The sequence below is a fragment of the Phodopus roborovskii genome, unplaced genomic scaffold (assembly GCF_943737965.1).
Source record: "Phodopus roborovskii unplaced genomic scaffold, PHOROB, whole genome shotgun sequence".
Lineage (NCBI taxonomy): Eukaryota > Metazoa > Chordata > Mammalia > Rodentia > Cricetidae > Phodopus > Phodopus roborovskii.
Window position 1 is genome coordinate 47,132,549 of NW_026126511.1, and position 21,806 is coordinate 47,154,354.

Consider the following 21,806-nt stretch of genomic DNA (forward strand, 5'->3'; position numbering starts at 1 on the left):
GTTGCAGTGGCCATGGTGTCTCTCCACAGCAATAAAAACCTTAATTCTTTCTCTCTCTCCCTCTCTCTCTCTCTCAGCTCTCTATGATTGTTAGCAATATAATAATTGATATCTGGTGTCATTTATGAAATGTCACTATTATGTCAGCCATTTTTTTATTATTCATGCTAGCTTCTAAAGCATAAATTAAATATTACAATGAGTAGACATGAGGATCATCATTTTAAACTCAAAAAAGTATCTCATTTCCATATCCTTTTGAGAGACCTAACAACTCATTTGCTTGTGCCTTTGGTGGCTCAAAACACAAGGGGTATGTTGATGTGGGGTGGCCTGTAAGAGCGCTGAAGAATGTAACTGAGCCCATTAATCTAAGGATGAAATCCAGTCGTGCAAATGCAGTGCCATGATGAGCTGAAGAGCCAAGCTGATCACAAATTAGACAAAAGGCAGGTGTGACAGCAAGGAGCTTTCTCAGAACTGCATTAGTCAGTGTTCTCTAGAGGAACAAAACAGAATCCCTAGAGAAGCCTGGAGAGCTGCTGGTCTTCAGTCCTGGTTGCAGGCTTGAAGTAGCTGATTCTAGTATAGTGAAGCAGTTGGAAGCAGTAGCAACAAGGAAGGTGAACTTCAGCTCAACAGTGAATGCCGAGAGGCCAAAACAGTGACCCTTTCCCTTCTATGTCCTTTTATCTGGGTCACCATCAGAAGGTGCCACCCACATTTTGGTAAGTCTCCCCATTTTGGTAAGTCTCCCCACATCAATTATGACAACCAAGACAATACCCCCAGATGCACAGACAGATACAGACAATTGATCATTGCAGCACTTTACCAGGAGATTCTAAGCTGTGTCAAGGTGACAGGTGAAGTTAACCATTAGCTAACCATCACACTGACCAAGAATGATACTGTTTGAAGATGGAATTTCATTTTTCAAGACTTCATTTTTTTTTTTCTTTTTAAGAGTTGGTTTGTGAAGTCCATTTTTTTTTTTTTTTTAGGTAGCCGTGTTTTTCTTCTTTGCTTTGTAACTTTTATAAACACATTTATGGACTCAATAACACTCTTCTAGTCAGAATGCAGATGTATGCAACAGAAATCACTGTACCTCTTTCAGAAAGATGACATATTAAATACGAGTAGCAGGCAGATGTATTAAATATGGATTATGTGCCAGATGTATTAAACATGGGTAATGGGGCAGACATATTAAGTATGAGTAATGGGGTGGGCCAACAAAATCTCTGAAGGGATTTGTTTCCAGGCAACTGAACCTTTAAGAAAGAAACACTTCCATGGATCTAGAAGCTACTACCTCTGCCCCAGTCAGCTGACCAGCCCTGGAATCAATTTCAAAGCACATGGCTCAGTGGGTAGCCAGGGGTCAGCAAGCAACTCCAAGGTCTCTGAATTGAGCAGCTGAGCCAAGGGTCATGTTACTTAGTAAGACAGGGACCTCCTGTTTGTGAGCCAGCTTTCCATTACCATAATAAATACCCAATGTAATTATCTTAGAGAAGGGAAAAGTTCTATTCTGGCTCTCAGATTTGAAGGGGTCTTTTCACAATTGGTTGGCCCCATTGCCTAGAGCAACAGCACATAGCAAAACCAGTCACCCCAGGAACAGGATGCAAGGGAGAGGAAAAGTGAGGGGCCAGAGTCTCTATATACCCTGGAAAGACATCTTTCTCATGACCAGAAGACCTCCCTTGGGTCTTCTTCTCCTCAAGGTTCTGTCACCTCCTAATAGTGCCATGGGTTGGGGACCAAGGCTTTGGAAAAGACTTAACCAATACACAGGCCCCTGGAAGGAGCAGTTATTGAAGGTGGGAACAAGGCAGAGTTCTGCCTTAATGGAGGAAGGAACATTACATGGTCAGGCAAAGGTGAGCACTAAGAAATGGGAACTCCAAGAAAAGTCTGTCAACCAGAGATTTATATCTAAGAGTTTGTATACAAGCTGGGCTGTAGTTTGATTGATGGGCTTAAAGGAAAAGTCAACTTTACTTTTGAGATCACTGTATTATTGAAAGAGTCCTGTATTATATTCTTTTCATTGTTGCTTGTTGTTTTCTTCTTTTTATAATTTTGTTTTGGTGTGTGTGTCTACCTGTTTGTATGTGTATGTGTGTCTCTGTGTCTGTCTCTCTCTGTATCTGTCTGTGTGTGTGTGTGTATGTTTCTGCCTATATTAGTCAGGGTTCTCTAGAGAAAAAGAACTTCAAGGGGATTTGTAAGACCGCTTACAGGCTAGTATTTATTAGAATGGTTGATAGACTAGGATTTATTAGAATATCTTACAGTCTAGCTAATCCAACTATGGCTGCCTGTGAATGGAGAGTCCAAGATTCCAGTAGTTGTTCAGACCCCAAGGATGGATGTCTCAGCTGGTCTTCAGCATATGCTGGAATCTTGGAGAAATAGGCTCTAATGCCAACAAAGGAATGGACTTTCTTCCTTCTTCCATGTCCTTATACAGGCTGCCAGCAGATGCTTCAGTCCAGATTGAAAAGGCAGAATTTCCCACCTCAAAAGATCTGGATTAAAAGTGTTTTTCCACCTCAAAATATGCTGAATAAAAATCTTCCCACTTCAAATGACTTAAGTCATTTGGCATTGGTAGCACACACCTTTAGTCCCAGCACTCGGGAGGCAGAGGCAGGTTAATCTCTGTGAGTTTGAGGTCAGCCTGGTCTACAGAGCTTGTTCCAGGGCAGGCTCCAAAGCAATACAGAGAAACACTGTCTTGAAAAACAAAAACAAAGAAAGAAAGAAAGAAAGAAAGAAAGAAAGAAAGAAAGAAAGAAAGGAAGGAAGGAAGAAAGAAAGAAAGGAAGGAAGAAAGGAAGAAAGAAGAAAAAAATCCCTCACAGGTGTACCCAGGCACTTAGGTTTCAGTGGTAGTCAAGTTGACAACCAAGAATAGTCATTACTGTGTGTGTGTGTGTGTCTCCTGTCTGTCTTTCTGCATGTTTATATGTCTCTGTGTCTGTCTCTCTGGATTTCTGTCTGTCTCTGTCTCAGTCTGCATGTGTGTTTCCTACTTGTTTCTTTATCTTGCAAGTCAGGGTCGCTTATAACCCAGGTTGGTCTTGAACTTGGTATGTAGCTGAGGCTAATATTGAACTTTGGAACTTTCTGTTGGGATTACAGCCATGCAGGATGGCACCCAGTTCATTCTCTTCTCTTTCTGTTTCAGGCCCAGGTTCATCTTGCATTTTTCTACAACACTCAACTGCAAGTGCTCCCTGTTCTCAGGGCAGCATCCCACATTTTCAGCCACTTTCTGCTTCTTAAATGTGAATCTCAGAAAATACAAATCGTCCCAGACAAGACCTGAGGTGAGAGGAAGAAGTGCCTGAAAGGGTCACAAAAATCAATCCCAGGTAAGCCTGTTTCCCACCATCCAGCTGGCAGCAGCTAGAGCAAAGGAAAATGTCAATTCTCCATTGCAGTAAGGGAGACAGTTTTTCACAACAGCCTTGGACTAAACGGTGGATTTGTTAATTGAACTCATTAATGGGTGAGGTTTCTGTTTTCCTTCTTAACTAGGGAGAACACTGGGCCAAGGGGCAGGAACATTTCCAGAAACCTCCAAGAAGCCCAGCTCATTTCAAAGCTGTGTTATTTCAAGTACAACGTACAAAACCTCAAGAGAGAAAGTATTCTGGGTTGGCATGCTATGACTGAGGGGCTGTGTTATATTCTAGAAACACTGCTTGGAGAAGGGGTTTTGCAAAGATATGTACCACATTTAGAGAAAGGATATGCCAATCAAGACCAAAAAGGAAGGAGAAAATGTTTGCAACATCTCCTCTCCCTCCCTCCCTCCCTCCCTCCCTCCCTCCCTCCCTTCCTCTCTTTCCCTGTACCAAGCCTATCTATGAAAGGTCAAAGTCTAATAATGGGGGAGGGGGGAGCTTGGCAGTGTAGCTGGAAGTCTTACACACACACACACACACACACACACACACACACACACACACCATTCTAGGGCTTGGACTAGGCAGGAGGAAGTGCCTAAGACCAGGCTTGACACTTGGGTGGAACTTCTAGCTTGATGCTTCAGGCAAGGCCACCAGATGAGTAGGCAGGGATCTGTCCAGTAGTGGGCGTGGCGTGGCGTTGTGGAGAATGCTGAGCCTGGCAGACTCTAATCTTTGGTCCCCCAGCCACCCTCTCCAGTCAAAGCAGCAGCCTTCTGACTCTGCGTCTGTGTCGGCTTAGCTCTGCAGCCCTGACCGCCATGGCGCTGCGTGTGGCAGCGTTTGACCTTGACGGAGTTCTGGCCCTTCCCTCTCTGGCGGGCGCCCTCCGCCGCACCGAGGAGGCCCTGGAGCTGCCCAGGTAAGGGGACCTGAGCTGGGTCTGTGTCACAGGTGGGCAGTCCCAGCCGCCGGGTGCCCTGCCCACACATCCAGCCCAGGTTTCAAATTGTTTTACAAGTGAGTTTGAGCAAGATCAAAATCATTGCCTGGTACTAAAATGCCAGTGTGCACGAGTAGATCCAATGCCGTTTTAAATGCTAAGTAATGAAACCTTGGGTGGGTGGGTGGGTGGTGGTGCATGTCAAAACTGCCCTTTGCAAAAGAAGGAGATACTAAGCTATTTGTTACCGGGTTAATTCTCTTGAACTGGATCTTTAAAATACCCGCTGAGACTTACAAGAAAATTCTGTCCAAAGGCCAGCTTTACAGGAGAACTAGCCCAAGAGCAATTTAGAGAAAAGGCCCACAGCCCTAGGAAATGAGGACCTGGGAGGAGATACTGGCTGACACCAGAAACGAGGGCTCGGTTTCAAATGCGGGAGGGAGAAAGCAGGGACCTGTAGAAAATTGTCTAGGAATATATATACATATATCTCAACATAGCCAGACATGGGGTTGGAGAGTAGGCTACATGTTCTTGGAGAGGACCTACATTTGATTCCCAGGAGATCTGACGCCCCCTTCTGGCCTCCTAGGACACTTGTATTCACAGAGGCATACATAAACACACCTACTATAATAAGTAATAAACAGAAATATTTTAAAGATACAGATGTTAGTAATTGTGAGCTCATGAATGATTTCTCCTCTACTTCCCCCCTTTCCATTTACACATGTTTTATAATCAGAAAGGAGGAAAGTGTGTTTATTTTTAAAAATTAAAAATGAGAAAAGGTCACTCTTGTAAGACTCAAGGAAAAGAAGGAAGGGGGCACTGAGAGGAAGAGGCAGAGTGGCAGCTTGTTATCTGGAGATCTGATGCTTCTAGAATTCTTATGACACTAACAGGGCTTAATCTTTACACTATATAACTCAGGCATTGAGTTTGTTTATCCATCAGATGTGTGAGCTAGTCATGTAGTTTTCAGAAAGTGAAGAAAAAATGTCTCCCATGCACTGGGTATTTTCAGCGTGCTTGCCAGCAGATAAATAACCCCACCCACACAAGCAACCAAAGCTCAAGCTGACAGCCATGCCCTGAGTACAGTTTTTGGAAGTTTTCTTGTGTGTCTTGTTATTTGCTTGTGTTTTGTTTTTGTTGTATGTGTGCAGGTGTTTGGTCTATATGTTTGTCTCTGTACCACGTGTATGCCTGATGCCCATGGAGGCCAGAAGAGGGTGTCCGATCCTTTAGAACCAGAGTTCTAGATGGTTCTTGGCCATCGTGTGGGTGCTCCCCAACTCCTCTTGTAGCTCTTGATTCACCAGTTTCATTTTCTGCCATGGCTCTTTCACTATTCAATGCCTTGATGAAGCACTCTTAAAACACAGCGCCCAGGGGCCAGCAAGATGGCTAAGCTGACAGAGGTGCTTGCCACCAAGCATAGCAACCTGAATTCCATCTCCAGGAACCACATGGCAGAGGGAGAGAACTGACTCCCTCAGGTTATCCTCTAACCCATGCATGTGCACTGTGGCCTGTGTGTGAATGTGCACACACATAAACATAAATAAATGTAGTGAAAAGTAGAGTTTGTGTTTTCCAGTGGCAAGAATAGTCTCGTTATGTCAAATTGCTTCCACTTCAAAATTAGCCCGTCTTGTTCTTGCTGTACAAATGCAGCGATGCCCTGTTGCAGGCATGCTATTGCCGTGTGTTCTTCTTTAATCAACCCCCATTTTCCAGGCAGAAACAAGTGATTTCCTTAGTTTCCCCGTTTCACTCATATACTATAGCTACCTGCTTATCTGTCACTGTGAGTTTCTTAAGGGTGGGATTGTTATTTCCCCATCTTTGACATCACAGGTTGTAGCACACAGCTATGCATGCCTTTGGTGTCTAATAAAAGCTTGTGGTGTCTGACTGCATGCTGCCTCTTAAAGCTTCAGATAAAGGGCCTGAGGATTATCACTGAGGAGAAGGCCGTGCTCTGTTGCTGGAATGAGGTGGCATTTGCATTGCTCTGACTTTACTATGAGCTATCGAGTGTCAAGCTGAAAACATCATGTATTTGATATCAATTGTATCTTAGTAAGATTGCTCAGAAAATACTGATGGCAAAGATGTAACACAACCAGCACTAGTATGAGGAAGCTGGGCAAGGCCACAGATCTCAGGTACCTGTCTTTTACGATGCTCAGAGGTGATGATTTTACCTGAAAGAGGGTTAGTCTGAAAACAAACAAAGAAAACAAAACAAAACAAAACAAAACAAAAACTTCACTATAGTCAGAAACAAAATCCCCAAGCAGGAAATTGGGGATGGTAAATAGTTGCAAGGGGTTTGGCAGTTGCAGCTGATTATAGGCAAGGTGTGTTCATTAGTCAGCACAGACTGGCCAGTTTAGCAGGGGAGTGTGCCTGGAAGGCAGAAGGCCAAGATCAAGGTTTCAGCAAAGCTGATCTTCTAGCTGCTTTTCTTTTGCTGTGATAAACACCATGGCAACAAGCAACTTGGAGAGGAAAGAGTTTGTTTGGCTTATATAGGTTATAGTTCATCATCTAGGGAAGCCAGGACAGGAGCTCAAAGCAGGACCCTGGAGGCAGAAACTGGAGCAGAAAGAATAGAGGAGTGCTGCTTACTGGCTTGATATTCTTGATTTTCTCAGCTACTGTTCTTATCCAACCCAGGGATGGTCTTTCCACAGTAGGTCGGACTCTCATACACCAATCATTAATCAAGAAAATGCTCCACAGACATGGCTACAAGTTGGTCTGGTGGAGATAATTCCTTGACTGACATCTTCTCTACCCAGATGTGTCTAGATTTGTGCCAATTTGACAAAAACTGACAGGATAGTCTGCCCTGTGTCAGTATTGACACACAAGCATACCACTTTAAGTAATATTTATTTCATGACTTGCACTCAAGATCTCCACATTAATATTACAATAGAAAATATAACCTGACTTTTAAAAGTCTATCAGTCTTCAAAAATTTCAACACTTAAAAGTTCAAGATCTCTTTAAAAGTCAAGTTTCTTAATTATGAGCTCCTATAGGAGTTAAAAACAAGTTACATACTTTCTTATTCCAAGAGAGAAGGACCAGAGTACAGTTACAATTAGATCAAAGAAAACACAAACCCCAGCAGTGTAAATAGCTCAGTGCCTGGCATCTGGGACTCACTTATGATCTTCTGGGATTCAACGGGCTTAACCACTCTCCTTTACCAGTACTGTCTGCTGCAGCACACACACTTTTCTCATAGACTCAGGCTGAGTCCACTCTACACCTGTCACTGTCCTAGGTAGATGGACTGTGATCCTGGAACTTCTAATATGCTGGAGCCTCCACTACAATGGAGGCTGGTCTCCCTGGTGACCCTGCCACACAGTACTGAGGCTCACTTGTTTTCCATGACCCCTTTAATCCTTCAGCTTTCATATCATCAAAGCGAGTACCACCTGAGAGACTCATGTGCTCATTGCCAAGCTTGGCTGCCAGTATGAGATGCACCCTTGCCCTTCCCTGACCCCAGTCAAAACTTCTGATTGCTTACCCTGTTGAAATACCTTCCAGAAGATTTATCGTCTGTGATTCCTGTCTCTTGATAATCACATCTGATTCTTCAGCCCCAGCTGACCAGAAACCACAGGTTCTAATCCAAAATAGTATACTATATTTGTGACAGTTAGTTCCCTCCAACAAGACTTGATACTGGCACCATCTATGTATGTCCAGCCATGTTCTGTGCTGTGTGTGTCTGTGTCTAAACAGTCTCTTTTTATTGGAATACCAATCATGTTAAGTTAGGACCTCATTAACTTCATTATCACTTTAACGTTCCCATCTCTAAATATAGCCCCATTGGGAAGTACTAGAAGGTAGAATTTCAGTGTGGAAATTTTGAAGGAGAGCTATTTCAGTCCTTAACACAGGAAATAATTTTAGAAATCAGAGATTAAGATAAAATGGAAACTATATGTACATAATAAATACCAGGAAAAATTGCTTGAAGAACGTGAGCTAAAGATGGCTTCATGTGGACAAACTTGACCTTGGCTTACACCTTCCTGTCCTTTCTGACAATAGTTAGTCTGTGAATATAAATGGCAGCTATCTGTCCCTGCCATGGGACATATGATAAAGCCATCAGAGAGCTGGTGATTGTGATGTTCCTTGTGTCTTCCAGAGGATTCCTGACTGATCTTTTCCAGAACGAATGTCCAGAGGGACCTAATGCGCAACTCATGAAAGGGAAGATCACATTTTCCCAGGTGAAAGACACTATGTGGACCCCTTGGGAGGTTCTCTGCTTTATTATGTTTCAACACTGACCTTCAACTCACTGGGGACAAGATCATGTCTTCTTAAGCCATGCACCTTCCTACCCTCCATAACTTACAAAGCAGTAAAACACTGGACAGTGTGTTTAGAACTGGACTGGAGTCTGTCTGGGGCAATCTGAGGGACATTTCAAGCTCTGAGGAACTGTGACAGGAAACATGACAAGAGTGGCTATTTCAAGACACAGACACAGAACCATTAACTCAATAACTACAGAGGAGGGGACTTTGGAGTCAGGAACTGGGTTTGAATCTATAGCCCCTACTTACATATCAAGACCACAGCAAGTTACTTAACTTCTCAAAAACCTCCATTGTGTTATCAGTACGATGGGTGATGACAGCACCCGTGTCCAGATGATTTTGAACCTGGGAATGCTTAGTGCAGTGTGTTTCACTCAGTCAGGGCTCAGTAAAAGTGTTGGTCCTTTTACTAAATTCTCAATTACTTTCTAATAAGGTAGTCAGAATGTAATACCACTTGGATTATCAATTAGTGTGTCTATAAAGAATCTATAAATTCACATTTTTTAGGTCTACTTTCTGAAAAACTATGTTCTTATAGACACTTATCCTATCAGAGAATTTGGGAACTACCTTGTTAAAAACAAAGATCATAAGAGACAGAGGACTAGGGTGTCTGCCACACACACTAGGGTGCCTTCTTTATATGACAGGGAAGCTGCAATCATGGAATATCAATATGGCTGCCTAAACAAGGCCATCGAAATGCTATCATCAGTTGACGTGCCAACATGGTTGAGGGGGATATCACACAATCACACTCCTAGATGAAAAGCTATAGAGAATTAATGACTGGAGGAGACACCTGATAAATTATCCAATCCCTGATGGTCATCCCTAAATATACACATACATACATACATACATACATACATACATACATACATACATACACACACACACATGCATAAGACACCATCTACCTGCCTCTCTTGGCTTTGACCTGTACAGACTTGTGGGGAAGTATTTAATCTTGAGCTCCTTGGCTTCTATTATTCTAGTGGAGCTCGCCTCCATCCTTTTCTCTAAGGGAGTTTTTCCCAGATACGGAACACACACATATTTGAACTTCGTGGTGCTGCCAAACAATCTCCAAGGTCACAACCACTGACCCTTCCACCTCCCACATCTGTTTGCTTCACAGTGGGCACCACTCATGGAAGAGAGCTGCAGGAAGCACTCCAAAGCTTCTGGAAACAGTCTACCTGAGAATTTCTCCATAAGTCAAATATTCAGCCAAGCCATGGTAGCAAGAAGCATCAACAACCCCATGCTCCAGGCAGCTATTGCCCTCAGAAAGAAAGGTAAGAGTCCCTATGCTGCTCACTCCATGCATGGTGTGACTACACCAGAGACCTCGACAAGCTGAGGTCAGAATACAGCTAAGCATGCCTTGAGGTCACAGATCTGATACTCTTAAAGCAAGCCCCCAGCACCAGTTTTACTACATGAGAAAACTCTGTACTGTTAGGATCTCTGAGGAAAATGATATCATTTTCTGTAATGAGGCAATTATCAGTAATGCTTTATGAACAAAATTCTGTCCTTTCATTGGTGCTAATTAGTATCAGTAAGTATTCAAATGACCAAACTTCTGTCACAGGTTTTAAAACAAGGCTTTTAAGCAACTGAATGTTTTCCAGTCTGTGGGTGTCAGAGTGGTGCTGTGAGCTGGTGTAAGTTGAGGTGATGTCATGTGGTCTAAGACATGTGGTCACATCTATGCATCGGCAGGCATTTTATTTTAGTGTCTCCCTCTTCTTCATGAGCATCGGTGAAGCCACCTACATCACACATATGTCATTGTGGTCCATCTGTGCCACTACAACAAGACCTGAGACTAGAGTTAATAAACGAGTGTAAGACCAAGAGGGTCTTCATGCTTTAATTCCTCCTATTGGAAAAGGGAAGGACAGAATAGTGTGGATGCTGGAAGGACAAGATATTCGGCCTCCAGCTCCCATTATTTTACAACAAGCACCGGTTTCCTCCATGAAGGCAGAGCTCTCATGGCCTAGGCATTTTGTCAGACCCCTACCCACTAACACTGTGATAGTAGGAGCTAAGTTTACAACACAAGCTTTTAGGAGACACATTCAAGCCATAGTCTCTCCCATGCATAACCCTTTACTCACCATAAAATCGTCCATAGTTGTCCATCTCGCTTCCATTATTTCCTGTTTCTTGCCATGGCTGGCTGTGTAGATAGAGCCAGTAGATAATTCTATCTCTATCTTTGTTTCTCCAATTTTGAAATGGGAATTCGGTTTTCTTATTCTTCTTCTCCTCCTCCTTCTGCTTCTGCTTCTTCTTCTGTTTTTTCAAGACAGGGTTTCCCTGTGTAGCTTTGGAGCTGTCCTGGAACTAGCTCCTGTAGAACAGACTGATCTCGAACTCACACAGATCTGCCTGCCTCTGCCTCCCAAGTGCTGGGATTAAAGATGTACGCCCCCACTCTCCAAATGGGAATTTAGTTCTTGATGATCAAGGCAAGTGGTTTTTTGTAGAGGATACAAGGTCTTTGTGCTCATGGGTAAGCACTAGGGAAACCAAGAGCACTTAGCACACAAAAGTTGTGTCTTCACAGGAGGATGTATACCTGTTTTCTGCTCAGAAAGCTAAAAAATGAATGTAGTTAATATCCTGGTGACCTGTGCTAGTTGTAAGGCCAGATGATAGGGGATCTTCTTCAGTATGCTGTGAATATATGCTTCTCTTATTGGTTTAATAAAATGCTGATTGACCAGTAGCCAGATAGGAAGTATAGGCAGGGCTACCCGACTAGAAGAATGCTCGGAAGAGAAAGGCAGACAGCAGTCACCACAGAGAGACACTATGTAGCCACCAGGAAGATAGGACACCAGGATAGTCTCTGGTAAGCCAGGACCACATGGAGATACATAGATTAACAGAAATGGGTTAATAATTAAGAGAGAGCTAGCCAGTAAGAAGCCTTAGCCATCGGCCAAATGGTTTATAATTAATATAAGCCTCTGTGTGTTTATTTGGGACCTCATGGCTTTGGGCTTCAGTGGAATAGAAACTCTGTCTATAGCTAGGCCACACTTGACTCCCTTAGCCTATGATGTTTATCTCAGTCATTGTCCCTAGACTCTATCCCTCAAGCATTGCTTTTGAATCAATAGAACCCTTCTTTAAGGAAAAGTCCATATGCACTTTGTAGAGTGTCAATGTAACCGTGTCTTAAACTTTGCTGTACACATATTGAGTTAGTGATTATCAAGAAACTTTTTCCAAAATTGCGCTTAAATATGACACAAATAAAGTACCTGGGATCAAACTCTAGAAATTTGAACCAACACAGGCTACTGAGTCATTTTGAACTGAGTTTCCTTCTTGCCTGGTGTTATTCTAGCCACCCTGGTGATTGCAGAGACCCTCACTGTTTTTAAACATGGTCAGAGTTTTCAGTATAGAGTTTTAGTATAGACTACATAGAAGCACTGAACTTCACTGTGGGCTCTGAGCAGCATGTGCTGTGTCCAACTGTATAAGATAGGAAGATCTTCCCTGTCTGCTACAGAAGTGGAGAAGACCACATGAGCTGATGACACTTAAGATACCCTTATAAGATGGGGCAATAGTGTCAAGACACAGATGTCCAAGTGGTCCAAGGAGTAGAGAGCGGTCTAAGAAAGCTCCATGCTTTGCTTGCTCTCAGGACTGTGCCAGTAGGTGCTCATGGGTAAGGATGATCCTTTCTCAATGTCTCTAATGAATCCCTGTATGCACAGACTGAAGTTAGTGAGCAGGAGTCGCGGTAAGGACGTCCCAATTCTCAGAGTCCCCTTTGAGGCATCCAGGGTATCGCTGTCTATAGCTGATCCACTCTCTGGAAAACCCCTTCTCAGGATTCACAACATGCATCATCACCAACAACTGGCTGGATGACAGTGACAAGCGGGGCAGCCTGGCGCAGATGATGTGTGATCTGAGCCAGCACTTCGATTTCCTGATAGAGTCCTGTCAGGTCGGGATGATCAAGCCTGAGCCTCAGATCTACACGTTTCTACTGGAAACCCTGAAGGCCAAACCCAATGAGGTAAGTAGACACTCCTTTCAAGGGAAAGGATGTCACTGAGATCTTGCAACAAGGGACTAGCCAAGTTTATAGACCAGGGTACACTTGAGGACTGGCAGCATGATCCGAGGCCCATTCCTCTTGTGTCAGGAGAGATTTTTTTTTCCGTAGCTCAGTCTGGAACAGTGCATTGATGTAGCCCTTTGCGTGTCTGTTGATGTCATCAGATAATGTTAGAGCAGCTACCCAAGTTTACTAATGAAGAACCAGAAGCCCTGGAAGACTTTGCCAAAAACTCAAAGCTAGTGGGAGTCACCCCATCAAAGGGTGATTGGGAGTGGGTCTCCTTCTGCCATAGCCTTTCTGTCCAAGCGTCATGGCCCACTTGAATCCTGTCTCCATTTATCAAGTGTCCTGAGAGTCACTATGCTGAAACATGTCTTATGATCTCCTCCTCTCATCCTAAAGGGGGACTGAACTAAGGTCCCTCTCCTTCACGTGCTGTCCCTTCCTCCTGCTGGACCCACCTCACCACAAGATGCTCAGAACAGAGCCCAGACACCCCCCCATCCTGAGGGCCATGTCCTTCATCTCCTCAGCATAGAGCTGCCCCACAAGATGCTGCCTCTGGCTGACACTCATACTATTTGGGTCTAGGTTGTTTTCCTAGATGACTTTGGGACTAACCTGAAGCCAGCCCATGACATGGGGATGGTCACTATCCTGGTCCGTGACACAGACACTGCTCTGAGAGAACTGGAGAAGGTCACAGGGACACAGGTAACTCTAGATCTGGACAGCGTCTGGCTTTCTGCCATTCTTCTGTAGTGTATGGGAGAAAGCAGCAAGGAGACTGGCTGCTCTGTGAATGATTCTGGGGCATAGGGAATGAGTTCATCACCCACAGGCATTCCACACCCCTGATTAGCATCTACCCATTTCTTTCTGTACAGCCAGTGAGCAAGAGTTTAAACCATCCTTTGGCAAGTCAGGAAAACTAAGACAAGAGAAAGGCACTTAAGGGCTAGAAGATGGCTCAGTTGACAAAGTACCTGCCATGCAAGCATGAGGACTAAATGTCATCTCTACAATTCACAAGGAATCTGGGCATGGTGGCACATGTGTGTAATCCTGCCACTGGGGACACAGAGGTGGAAAAGATCCTTGGAGCTCTGACCAGAGTCTGGTCAATCAATACACTCATATTTGGAGATGCTGGGATTTAGAAGTTCATCATAGCACTTCAGGGGAAGACAATAATTCAGCTTATAAGACAACAGCTTACATCTTCAGTAAATAATTTCTTTAATAAAATAAATTTAATTAATGAATTAAGATGTAGAATAAACAGCCACATGACCTGACATATCTTGCCCAAGCATGGCTTGCTCCTTCTATACCTATAAGTCTCACCTAGTGGGAAGTGAGGCTGCCTTGACACATCCATATGTTTCTCTCTGTCACTGTTTGCCTCCTACTCACAGTGAGCTAGACACCTGTCTTGAAAATTAGGAACATGGACCACACCCTTCCTTTCTTCCCATGGGTATGGGGAAGTGTGCTGTATGGTCCAGAGAATGATCTGCTATAACCATACTTTGGGTTTTGAATGAGTGAGTTTATTAAATATGTAGCAAAATAAAAGAATAAATAGCAAAAGATAGAATGTGTAGGCATGTAGATAGATAGACAGACAGACAGACATCACCAAATCGGTGCTCAAAACATCTAGCAGAAATCATCTGGGAAGCCCCTTTAAGGCAGCCAATAAGAGTCCCAGGCAGAGCAGAGAGTCCCTGTGGTGAGGCTTCCAAGTGAAAGGACAAATAGCAGAAAGGTATGTCATTAAAGCAGGGGCTAATGAACATCCCCACAGCAACCAACTTGGGAAGATCAGGAAGTGAGCTGGAGTTCTCCACTGAGCTTTGTCTCCATAGCTCAGCTTCCCACAGCAGGTGCTTTTACACCATGGCAGAAACAGTAGTAACCCTGTGTTGGAAGTGGTTCACCTTCTCACTGTTAAAGAACTCGATGCTTTTACTCTTGGGGTGTTTTGCTCTTCTCTTCCCTCCCTGTCACAGACTTAGGGACACAGCCTAAACCTAGGCAAGGGGCTCTGGAGGACACTGAGACAAACATGCTTGTGTCTAAATGCAGGTGGGGCAACCCCAGTTCCTTAGCCAGCCTCTCAGTGAGCTCAAATAATAGCTGACAATTTCCCAGAGTAATTCACACCACAGGAAGCTACAGAGTCATACATCACAGGTTGCAGTCATTTTAAAGTGAGCAGTTCAGTAGTGTTAGGTGTGTTCAGAATGCTGTGCAGCCCAATCCATCCACTTCCAGACTCTTCCATTTTAAAATAGCCAAAACTTTGTCTCCATTAAATAATGGCTCACACGCCCTCCCCCCTCCCACAATCTACACTCTACTTTCTATCTCTATGAAACTGACTTCCAGGTACCTTGGATATGTGGAATCACAGTGTGTGACTTCTCCTTTCTAGCTTTTTCCACTTGGTATGATGTCCTTAAGATTCATCTGTATTGTAACGTGACCTGAGTGGGACACACAGCTTCTTCTGTTTCTAAAGGGGAACTAGATGTCAGAGTTTAAGCCGTCCCCCCCCCATTTTAGAGCATAGAAAACAGAGTCACAAAGGACAGCTTTCTTAGGTGGCTCCTTCTCCACTAGAGATGGCAGGTATAGCAGTGAAGGATGGATAGCTTGCACAGGCATCATGAGACTTACCTGCGTGTGTGCTCAGTTGCTTCTCCTCTGCTATTGATGCTTTGGGAACTGACACCAGTAAGGTAAAGAAGGGAGTATTCTGGGGTGCTCCTTCTTACCTACATGTCCAAAGACAGGTCCAGGGAAGCCATCTAGGTCTCTAGAGGACAAGGCCCAAGACACAGGCTATTAAGGGATGGACCCTTTCTAAATTCATAAACTGAAATGGCAATGTCCAGTATCTCAGAATGTGGTTGGATTTGAACACAGGGCCTTGGAAGAGGTGATTAAGGCAACAAAAAGACCAGAAGAGGGAACATGACTGGTCTCCATGTAAGAAGTGGAAACTAAGCCATGGGCACACAGAGAGACACATGAGGACACAGAGGAAAATAGCTATCTATAAACATAGAGCAAGGTCTCAAGAGAAACTGGCCCTGTTGACATCTTCTTCTAAGACTTCTGTCCTCCTAAACTGAGGAAATAGCTTCTGTTGTTGAAAACCCCAAGTCTGTGAAACTCTATGGTGGGAACTTGAACAGTCAAAGACAGGCACAGAACTGGGCTGGAGCTGCCAGAAGGGAGATGCTTCTGACAGAGCATCACAGAGAGGCAGAAGCTATGCCTGGCCTGAGCCTGGACCATCTGAGGACTTCTGTGGAGGATGGTCTGAAACCACAAAGATTTATGTCTTATATTTTTTTCTGGTTCATATAATGTTCATTTGGTAGCCCCAAGGCCTTCGTGGAACACTGCTGGTCATTTGGGGTCTTGGGATGACAAGAGGGCTCACTGTTATTCGCTGGGGCTTCCAAAATCATCACACAGGATGCCCAGTTGGAACATGGGAGAGTCACACATGGGTTTTCTTGGCTTAACCAGGGGGCTGTGTACTCCTGTCTGCATTCCATTGGCCAGAACTCAGTCACAATACTCAGTTGGACTAGAAAGCTGATGGAGTCATGCCTGAACTGAAGGGTTCACGAGGACCATCAGGAGTCACTCAGGAGGGGTTGGCAAAGGTGCTGTCTGAGATCTCACACTGTGTCCATCATACTTTCAGTTTTCGGAGGCCCCTCTGTCAGTCCCCATCAATCCAAATGACGTCAGCCATGGGTATGTGACAGTGAAGGTAAGTCAGGCAAGCTCTCTCTGAACACAGCACATAAAATGTTTGTGAAATAACAAGGATCATTGAGCTGTCAGTCCACAGTTAGAAAAACAACAGAGAACAAAGCATGGTGAGTGGCTGGAGCCCATGGCTGAGCATTCATTTCTTCTGATGGGCCAGGTCTCAGTCATGTGACCACATCCACTATTACCAGGGTAGGCGTGTCTAGAAAATGCCAGCATGTGCCAGGGAGAAAGGATAATGGAGACATTAAAAGCCCTCATGGTTGTCTTGCCAATAGAGCCATCCAAAAAGACAGTGCATACAATTCCTATTTAAGAAGCAAACATCTGTGGAAGGGAAACAACTCAGTTAGTAAAGCATTTGCTATTCAAGCCTGAGGGCCTGAATTCCATGTAAAACATAAAGCTAGGCATGGTGGTGTGTGATTGCAGTCACAATCATTGGGAGAAACAAACAGATCCCTTGGTGACAAACAAGAATAGCCTACTTTGTGAGTTCCGGTCCAATGAGAGATGCTGTCTCAAAAAGAAAATCAAAATTCAGTAAATAAATAAATACGGTAGACAGCTCCTAGAAAATGTGCCTTAGTTACTATTCTATTGCTGTGATGAAATACCATGACCAAGGCAACTTATAGTAGGAAGAGCTTATTTGGGCTTACAGTTCCAGAGGGCTAGAGTTGATGAGAGTTGAGCAAAGGCATGGCAGCAAGTGGCCAGAGCATCAGTTGATAGCTTATATCTTGATTCACAAGGAGGTGGGAAGAATATACTGGGAATAGCACAAGTCTTTTAAAACCTCAACGCTCACCCTCTTTAACACACCTCATCCAACAAGGCCATGCCTCCTAATCCTTCCCAAGCAGTTCCACCTTCTGGAGACCACTTAATTAAACATACACGCCTATGGGGGCCATTCCCACTCAGTCCACCACAGAATGATACCCAAAGTTGACCTTTAGGTGTCATACATGCATACGTGCATACGTGCTCATGTTCCCTCATATACATACACAAAGCAAACAGCTTTTCATAAAATAGACAGTATTCTACACATCACTGAAATCAGTCCCCAGTTGAAAATCATGAGATATTGCCAGTACCAAGTCACTTCAGAGAGGAAGCTGAGTTGTTTTGATTCTGTTTGCTCCCAAGTGCATAACCATTTCACAATGTAGTGAAAACCGCCTGGTGTGTCATCCACATTGGCCACTGACAGTGCCCATCCACCGTTACCTAGCCTTTGGGTCTTGAGCTGAAGTGGCTGGGTCAGGCAATGTCTGGCTGTCTCCTGCAGTGGCTTGTGGAATGCCATCTACATGAGTGAGCCCTATGTTGCCTACACTCACATCAAGTTTACTGTCATTACCCCGTCTCTTCCACAGCCGGGGATCCGCCTGCATTTTGTGGAGATGGGCTCTGGCCCTGCTGTGTGCCTCTGCCATGGGTTTCCTGAGAGCTGGTTTTCTTGGAGGTACCAGGTAAGGAAAACGGAGGAAGGCATTCCCCATCAGGGTAAGGAGAGGGGACATTTAGATGGTGTGGCCTAGCCTTGGATGTTATAGACAAATCATCTCCAAATTTTGATCACAAGGTCTCAACAATCCTGGGTATAGGAAGCACCTCGGAGCCATACTGATTCTTAAGACACCTGTACAAATTCTAAGGAGGTTGCTGAGGACATTCTTCACCTCTTGCTTGGGAATCTTAGTAATGAACACAGAAATATGCATAGCCTTTGTTAGGCAAGATGTTCTGCTCAGTGTGGCTTTGATGCAGTGTGCAACCTCACCACTGTCCACGGCAGTCTTATCAGATGGGCTCCTTCTAGCCCCATGGGAATGAGACTAACAAGTGCATGTGGCACTTTAAGTGGAGCCATTTACAGGAAAGAAGGGGAAGGGATACAAACAAGGACCATCAGCTAAAGACTGGCGTGACCACACTGCCATACCCTTGAACTGTTTTGCTTTCCAGATCCCTGCTCTGGCCCAGGCAGGCTTCCGGGTTTTAGCTATAGACATGAAAGGCTATGGAGACTCATCTTCCCCTCCTGGTGAGTTGGTTGTCTCTTAGATGTCCTGTGTGGTCATGCTCCTCTCTGCTCAGCATCTCTAGTGCCCCTGGGTTCTCCAGTCCCCTTGAACTTGTCCTGTCCAGGTTGAGCACACCTAATGAGGCCCTGATGCTTTTCCGAAGTGTTCTGTATCTTTGGACTTGTATTGCTCCTGCTCTGTACTCCCAGGAGGTCCACAGGCTTGTTCCGGAAGCAGCCCTCTGCTGGTCATCAGCAATGCAGTATGTAGGCTGTACCATCTATTTCTAGAAAGGTTTTCCTATACCTAGCTGATAGACTGGATTCAGTTCTTCAGTTTTTCCTCCCCTATGCCCTGGCCACACACATTCTCTCTGTGAAGGTGGCTGCTCTTGATACCTCATGCCATTGGGCTCATATGGTAGCTACCCTTTTACAACAGGCTGATCTTATCTAGCAGCATGCCTTCAGTGTTTATCCTTGTCAGATGGCAGCACCTCCTCTCTTTTGGGATGCATGCTCTCACAGTGTACAAACCACCATTAGCCTGTGCATCCCTCCACCAAAGAACACTGGGTTACTCCCATCTTTTGGCTGCTTTAAATAGCACTACTCTGGACATGGGCACATACGCCTGTGCATCCCTGCCTTCCATTCTTTAGAACTGCTGGATTCAGCAGCACTTGTAGGTCAGTTCTAAGCCCAAAGGTTACAGAACTCAAGAGTAAGCTTTGTGTGGCCTCTCAACCCTGAGGACATTTGTAGGTTTATAAGTATTTCCTTGGTAGGAAAAGTTCTTTATTCTTACTAGGTTCAAGTAAGTCCTCAGTCCTAAGGTCTTCAGAGCCCAGGTGTGGAGGCAGGGTCATGATGTAGCCAGGCATGAATGCAAGTCCTCCAAAGGACAGTGATGGTGCTGGCAGCTGAGCTCCCTAAGCTGCTTCCCATGCCTCTTAACCCCATGATCACATCTGGCACATCTGGCTCCTGTGACAGAAGCCTACTGACCTAGATTGGGGATTTGCTCACTCACGGGACCACCCTCCAGGTCCCTTGACATGTTGTGCTGGAGTGCATGGCGGGTCATTCCCTAAGTGTGCCAGTGTCTTCTCAGTGACTCTTGCCTCCTTAATGACATAAAACTAAACTTTTAATTAAAAGGCAGCTTTCATCTGTAGAGCCTGGGGATTCAGCTTTCTAGTTTTAGTTATGAGAATACTTGCTTTTCACTTAGCTCAGGACAGTCTGCTGGGAACTGCCTGGGAATGACATAGCAACATTCTTAATAGAGTTTATGAAAAGTGGGGCATTAGAACTTTAATTGAATAATTTTGCTTTTTCTCTTACATTTCTGCCATTTGGGCTTTTAAAATGTTTTTTTCTTTATGCCACTGGAATAACTATAATTGGCTTCAAAAAGAGCCACTTAAATCCCCAAAGCAGTCTTCAGGTACATTGCAGGCCTTATCAAAGTTTCGATGGCTTCTGAGACAGGGATTTACTGTATCTTGGCTGGCTTTAAACTTGCTCCCTGGCTCTGCCTCCCAGGTGCTCAATGGCATATTTCTAGACAGAAATAGAGAAATTCTACAATTCATGCAGAACCACACATATACACAGAGAATTTAATGAATTTTGAGGAAAAAAAGCTGTAGGGATTTGAAATTAAATGTTGTGATTTCAAACACTATTCCAAGTTCACAGTAGTTAAGTGGTATGATACCAGAATGAAGACAGAGGTCCAGACAAGTGGAGGAGACTAATGAGCTCAGAAATAAACACACACCCCACATACCACACACACCACACGCACACATACCACATACACACACATACACGCACACACACACACCACATACACACACATACACGCACACACACACATACCACATACATACACACACTACATATACCACACACACACACCACACATACACCCACATACCACACATACACATACGACATACATACACAACACACAGACAAACAACACACACACAACACGCACACCCTGCACACACAATACACTGGCCTTTGACAAGGGTGCCAGGAATACCCTGCAAGGAAGAGCTCTTCAATAGTGACAGTGAGGAACACCCAACAAAGTCCAATCGGGCTTTTATCTTATAGCATATTCAACACCAAATTCAAAAACTTAAAAAGTAGGGGCTGGAGAGATGGCTCAGTGGTTAAGGGCACTGGCTGCTCTTCGAGAGATCCTGAATTCAATTCCCAGCAACTACATGATGGCTCACAACCTTCTGTAATGAGATCTGGTGCCCTCTTCTGGCCTATAGGTATATATGCAGGCAGATCATTGTATATATAATAAATAAATCTCTAAAACAAATTTAAAAAGAACTTAAAAAGTAAACAGAATCAACATATTGGGGGTTTTTGGCTTTTTGCTTATTTGTTTTGGTAAAAAGGACTTCTTGTTTACAAATTTAAAATCACATATCTCTTTTGTGTGTCAGAATGTGTTAACGCACATGTGTGTTATGACAGGGTCTCCTTATACAGACCAGGATACCCTTGAACTCACAGAGCTCTTCATGTCTCTGCCTCCTGAATGCTGGGAATTAAAGACACAGGCAAACATGCCTGGTATTTATCTATTTGTTCATTCATTTATTTCTAATCACAGAAATAGAAGAATATGCCATGGAAGTGTTATGCAAGGTAAGAAACCTCTTCAGTAGCATCTACAATGTCCTTTCCATCCTGAGTTTCTCCCTGACATTAGCCAGAAGCCTGGGTTTCCATTTAAACTGTAAGAAAGCCCAGTACACAGCATTTGCATATCAAATCTCACTGAACGTGAAGGTGATAGTTCTAAATGATGGCTGGCACGTATGAAGCACATAGTGTGATTCCCAAATAAAATGGGCAGCCTAAGGCTGCTGCCTGAGGTTGACTAGTAGTATATCCAGCTTTGAAACCTTCCAAATTCCACTTTCCATTGCTTCTGAGAGTCTTCAACCAGCAGATCTGCATGTAAACTGTGGCTTCTCTGCACAATGCTCAGATAAAAGCCCAGCTTCTAGGCAGGACTATTCTCCTGCCTTCATTTTTCATTGTAGGAGCTTCTCCCACCCCATGAACATCCACTCACCTTATT

At 44.2% G+C, this 21,806-nt stretch overlaps 1 protein-coding gene across 2 annotated transcripts in view; it reads left to right on the forward strand.

The window, feature by feature from the left end:
* Window positions 1–4,150: 4,150 nt before the first annotated feature.
* The window catches only part of Ephx2 (epoxide hydrolase 2), a 35,158-nt gene continuing 17,502 nt past the window's right edge, over window positions 4,151–21,806 (forward strand). The window contains exons 1-9 of one of the 2 annotated variants that reach the window (XM_051195486.1): window positions 4,151–4,350; window positions 8,567–8,651; window positions 9,889–10,048; window positions 12,617–12,807; window positions 13,444–13,566; window positions 16,580–16,648; window positions 18,036–18,131; window positions 18,628–18,706; window positions 21,333–21,367. In XM_051195486.1, the coding sequence (XP_051051443.1) occupies window positions 4,250–4,350; window positions 8,567–8,651; window positions 9,889–10,048; window positions 12,617–12,807; window positions 13,444–13,566; window positions 16,580–16,648; window positions 18,036–18,131; window positions 18,628–18,706; window positions 21,333–21,367 (939 nt within the window). In that variant the 5' untranslated portion in view covers window positions 4,151–4,249. The remainder of the gene's footprint in view (window positions 4,351–8,566; window positions 8,652–9,888; window positions 10,049–12,616; window positions 12,808–13,443; window positions 13,567–16,579; window positions 16,649–18,035; window positions 18,132–18,627; window positions 18,707–21,332; window positions 21,368–21,806) is intronic. The other variant, XM_051195487.1, reaches the window with a different exon arrangement.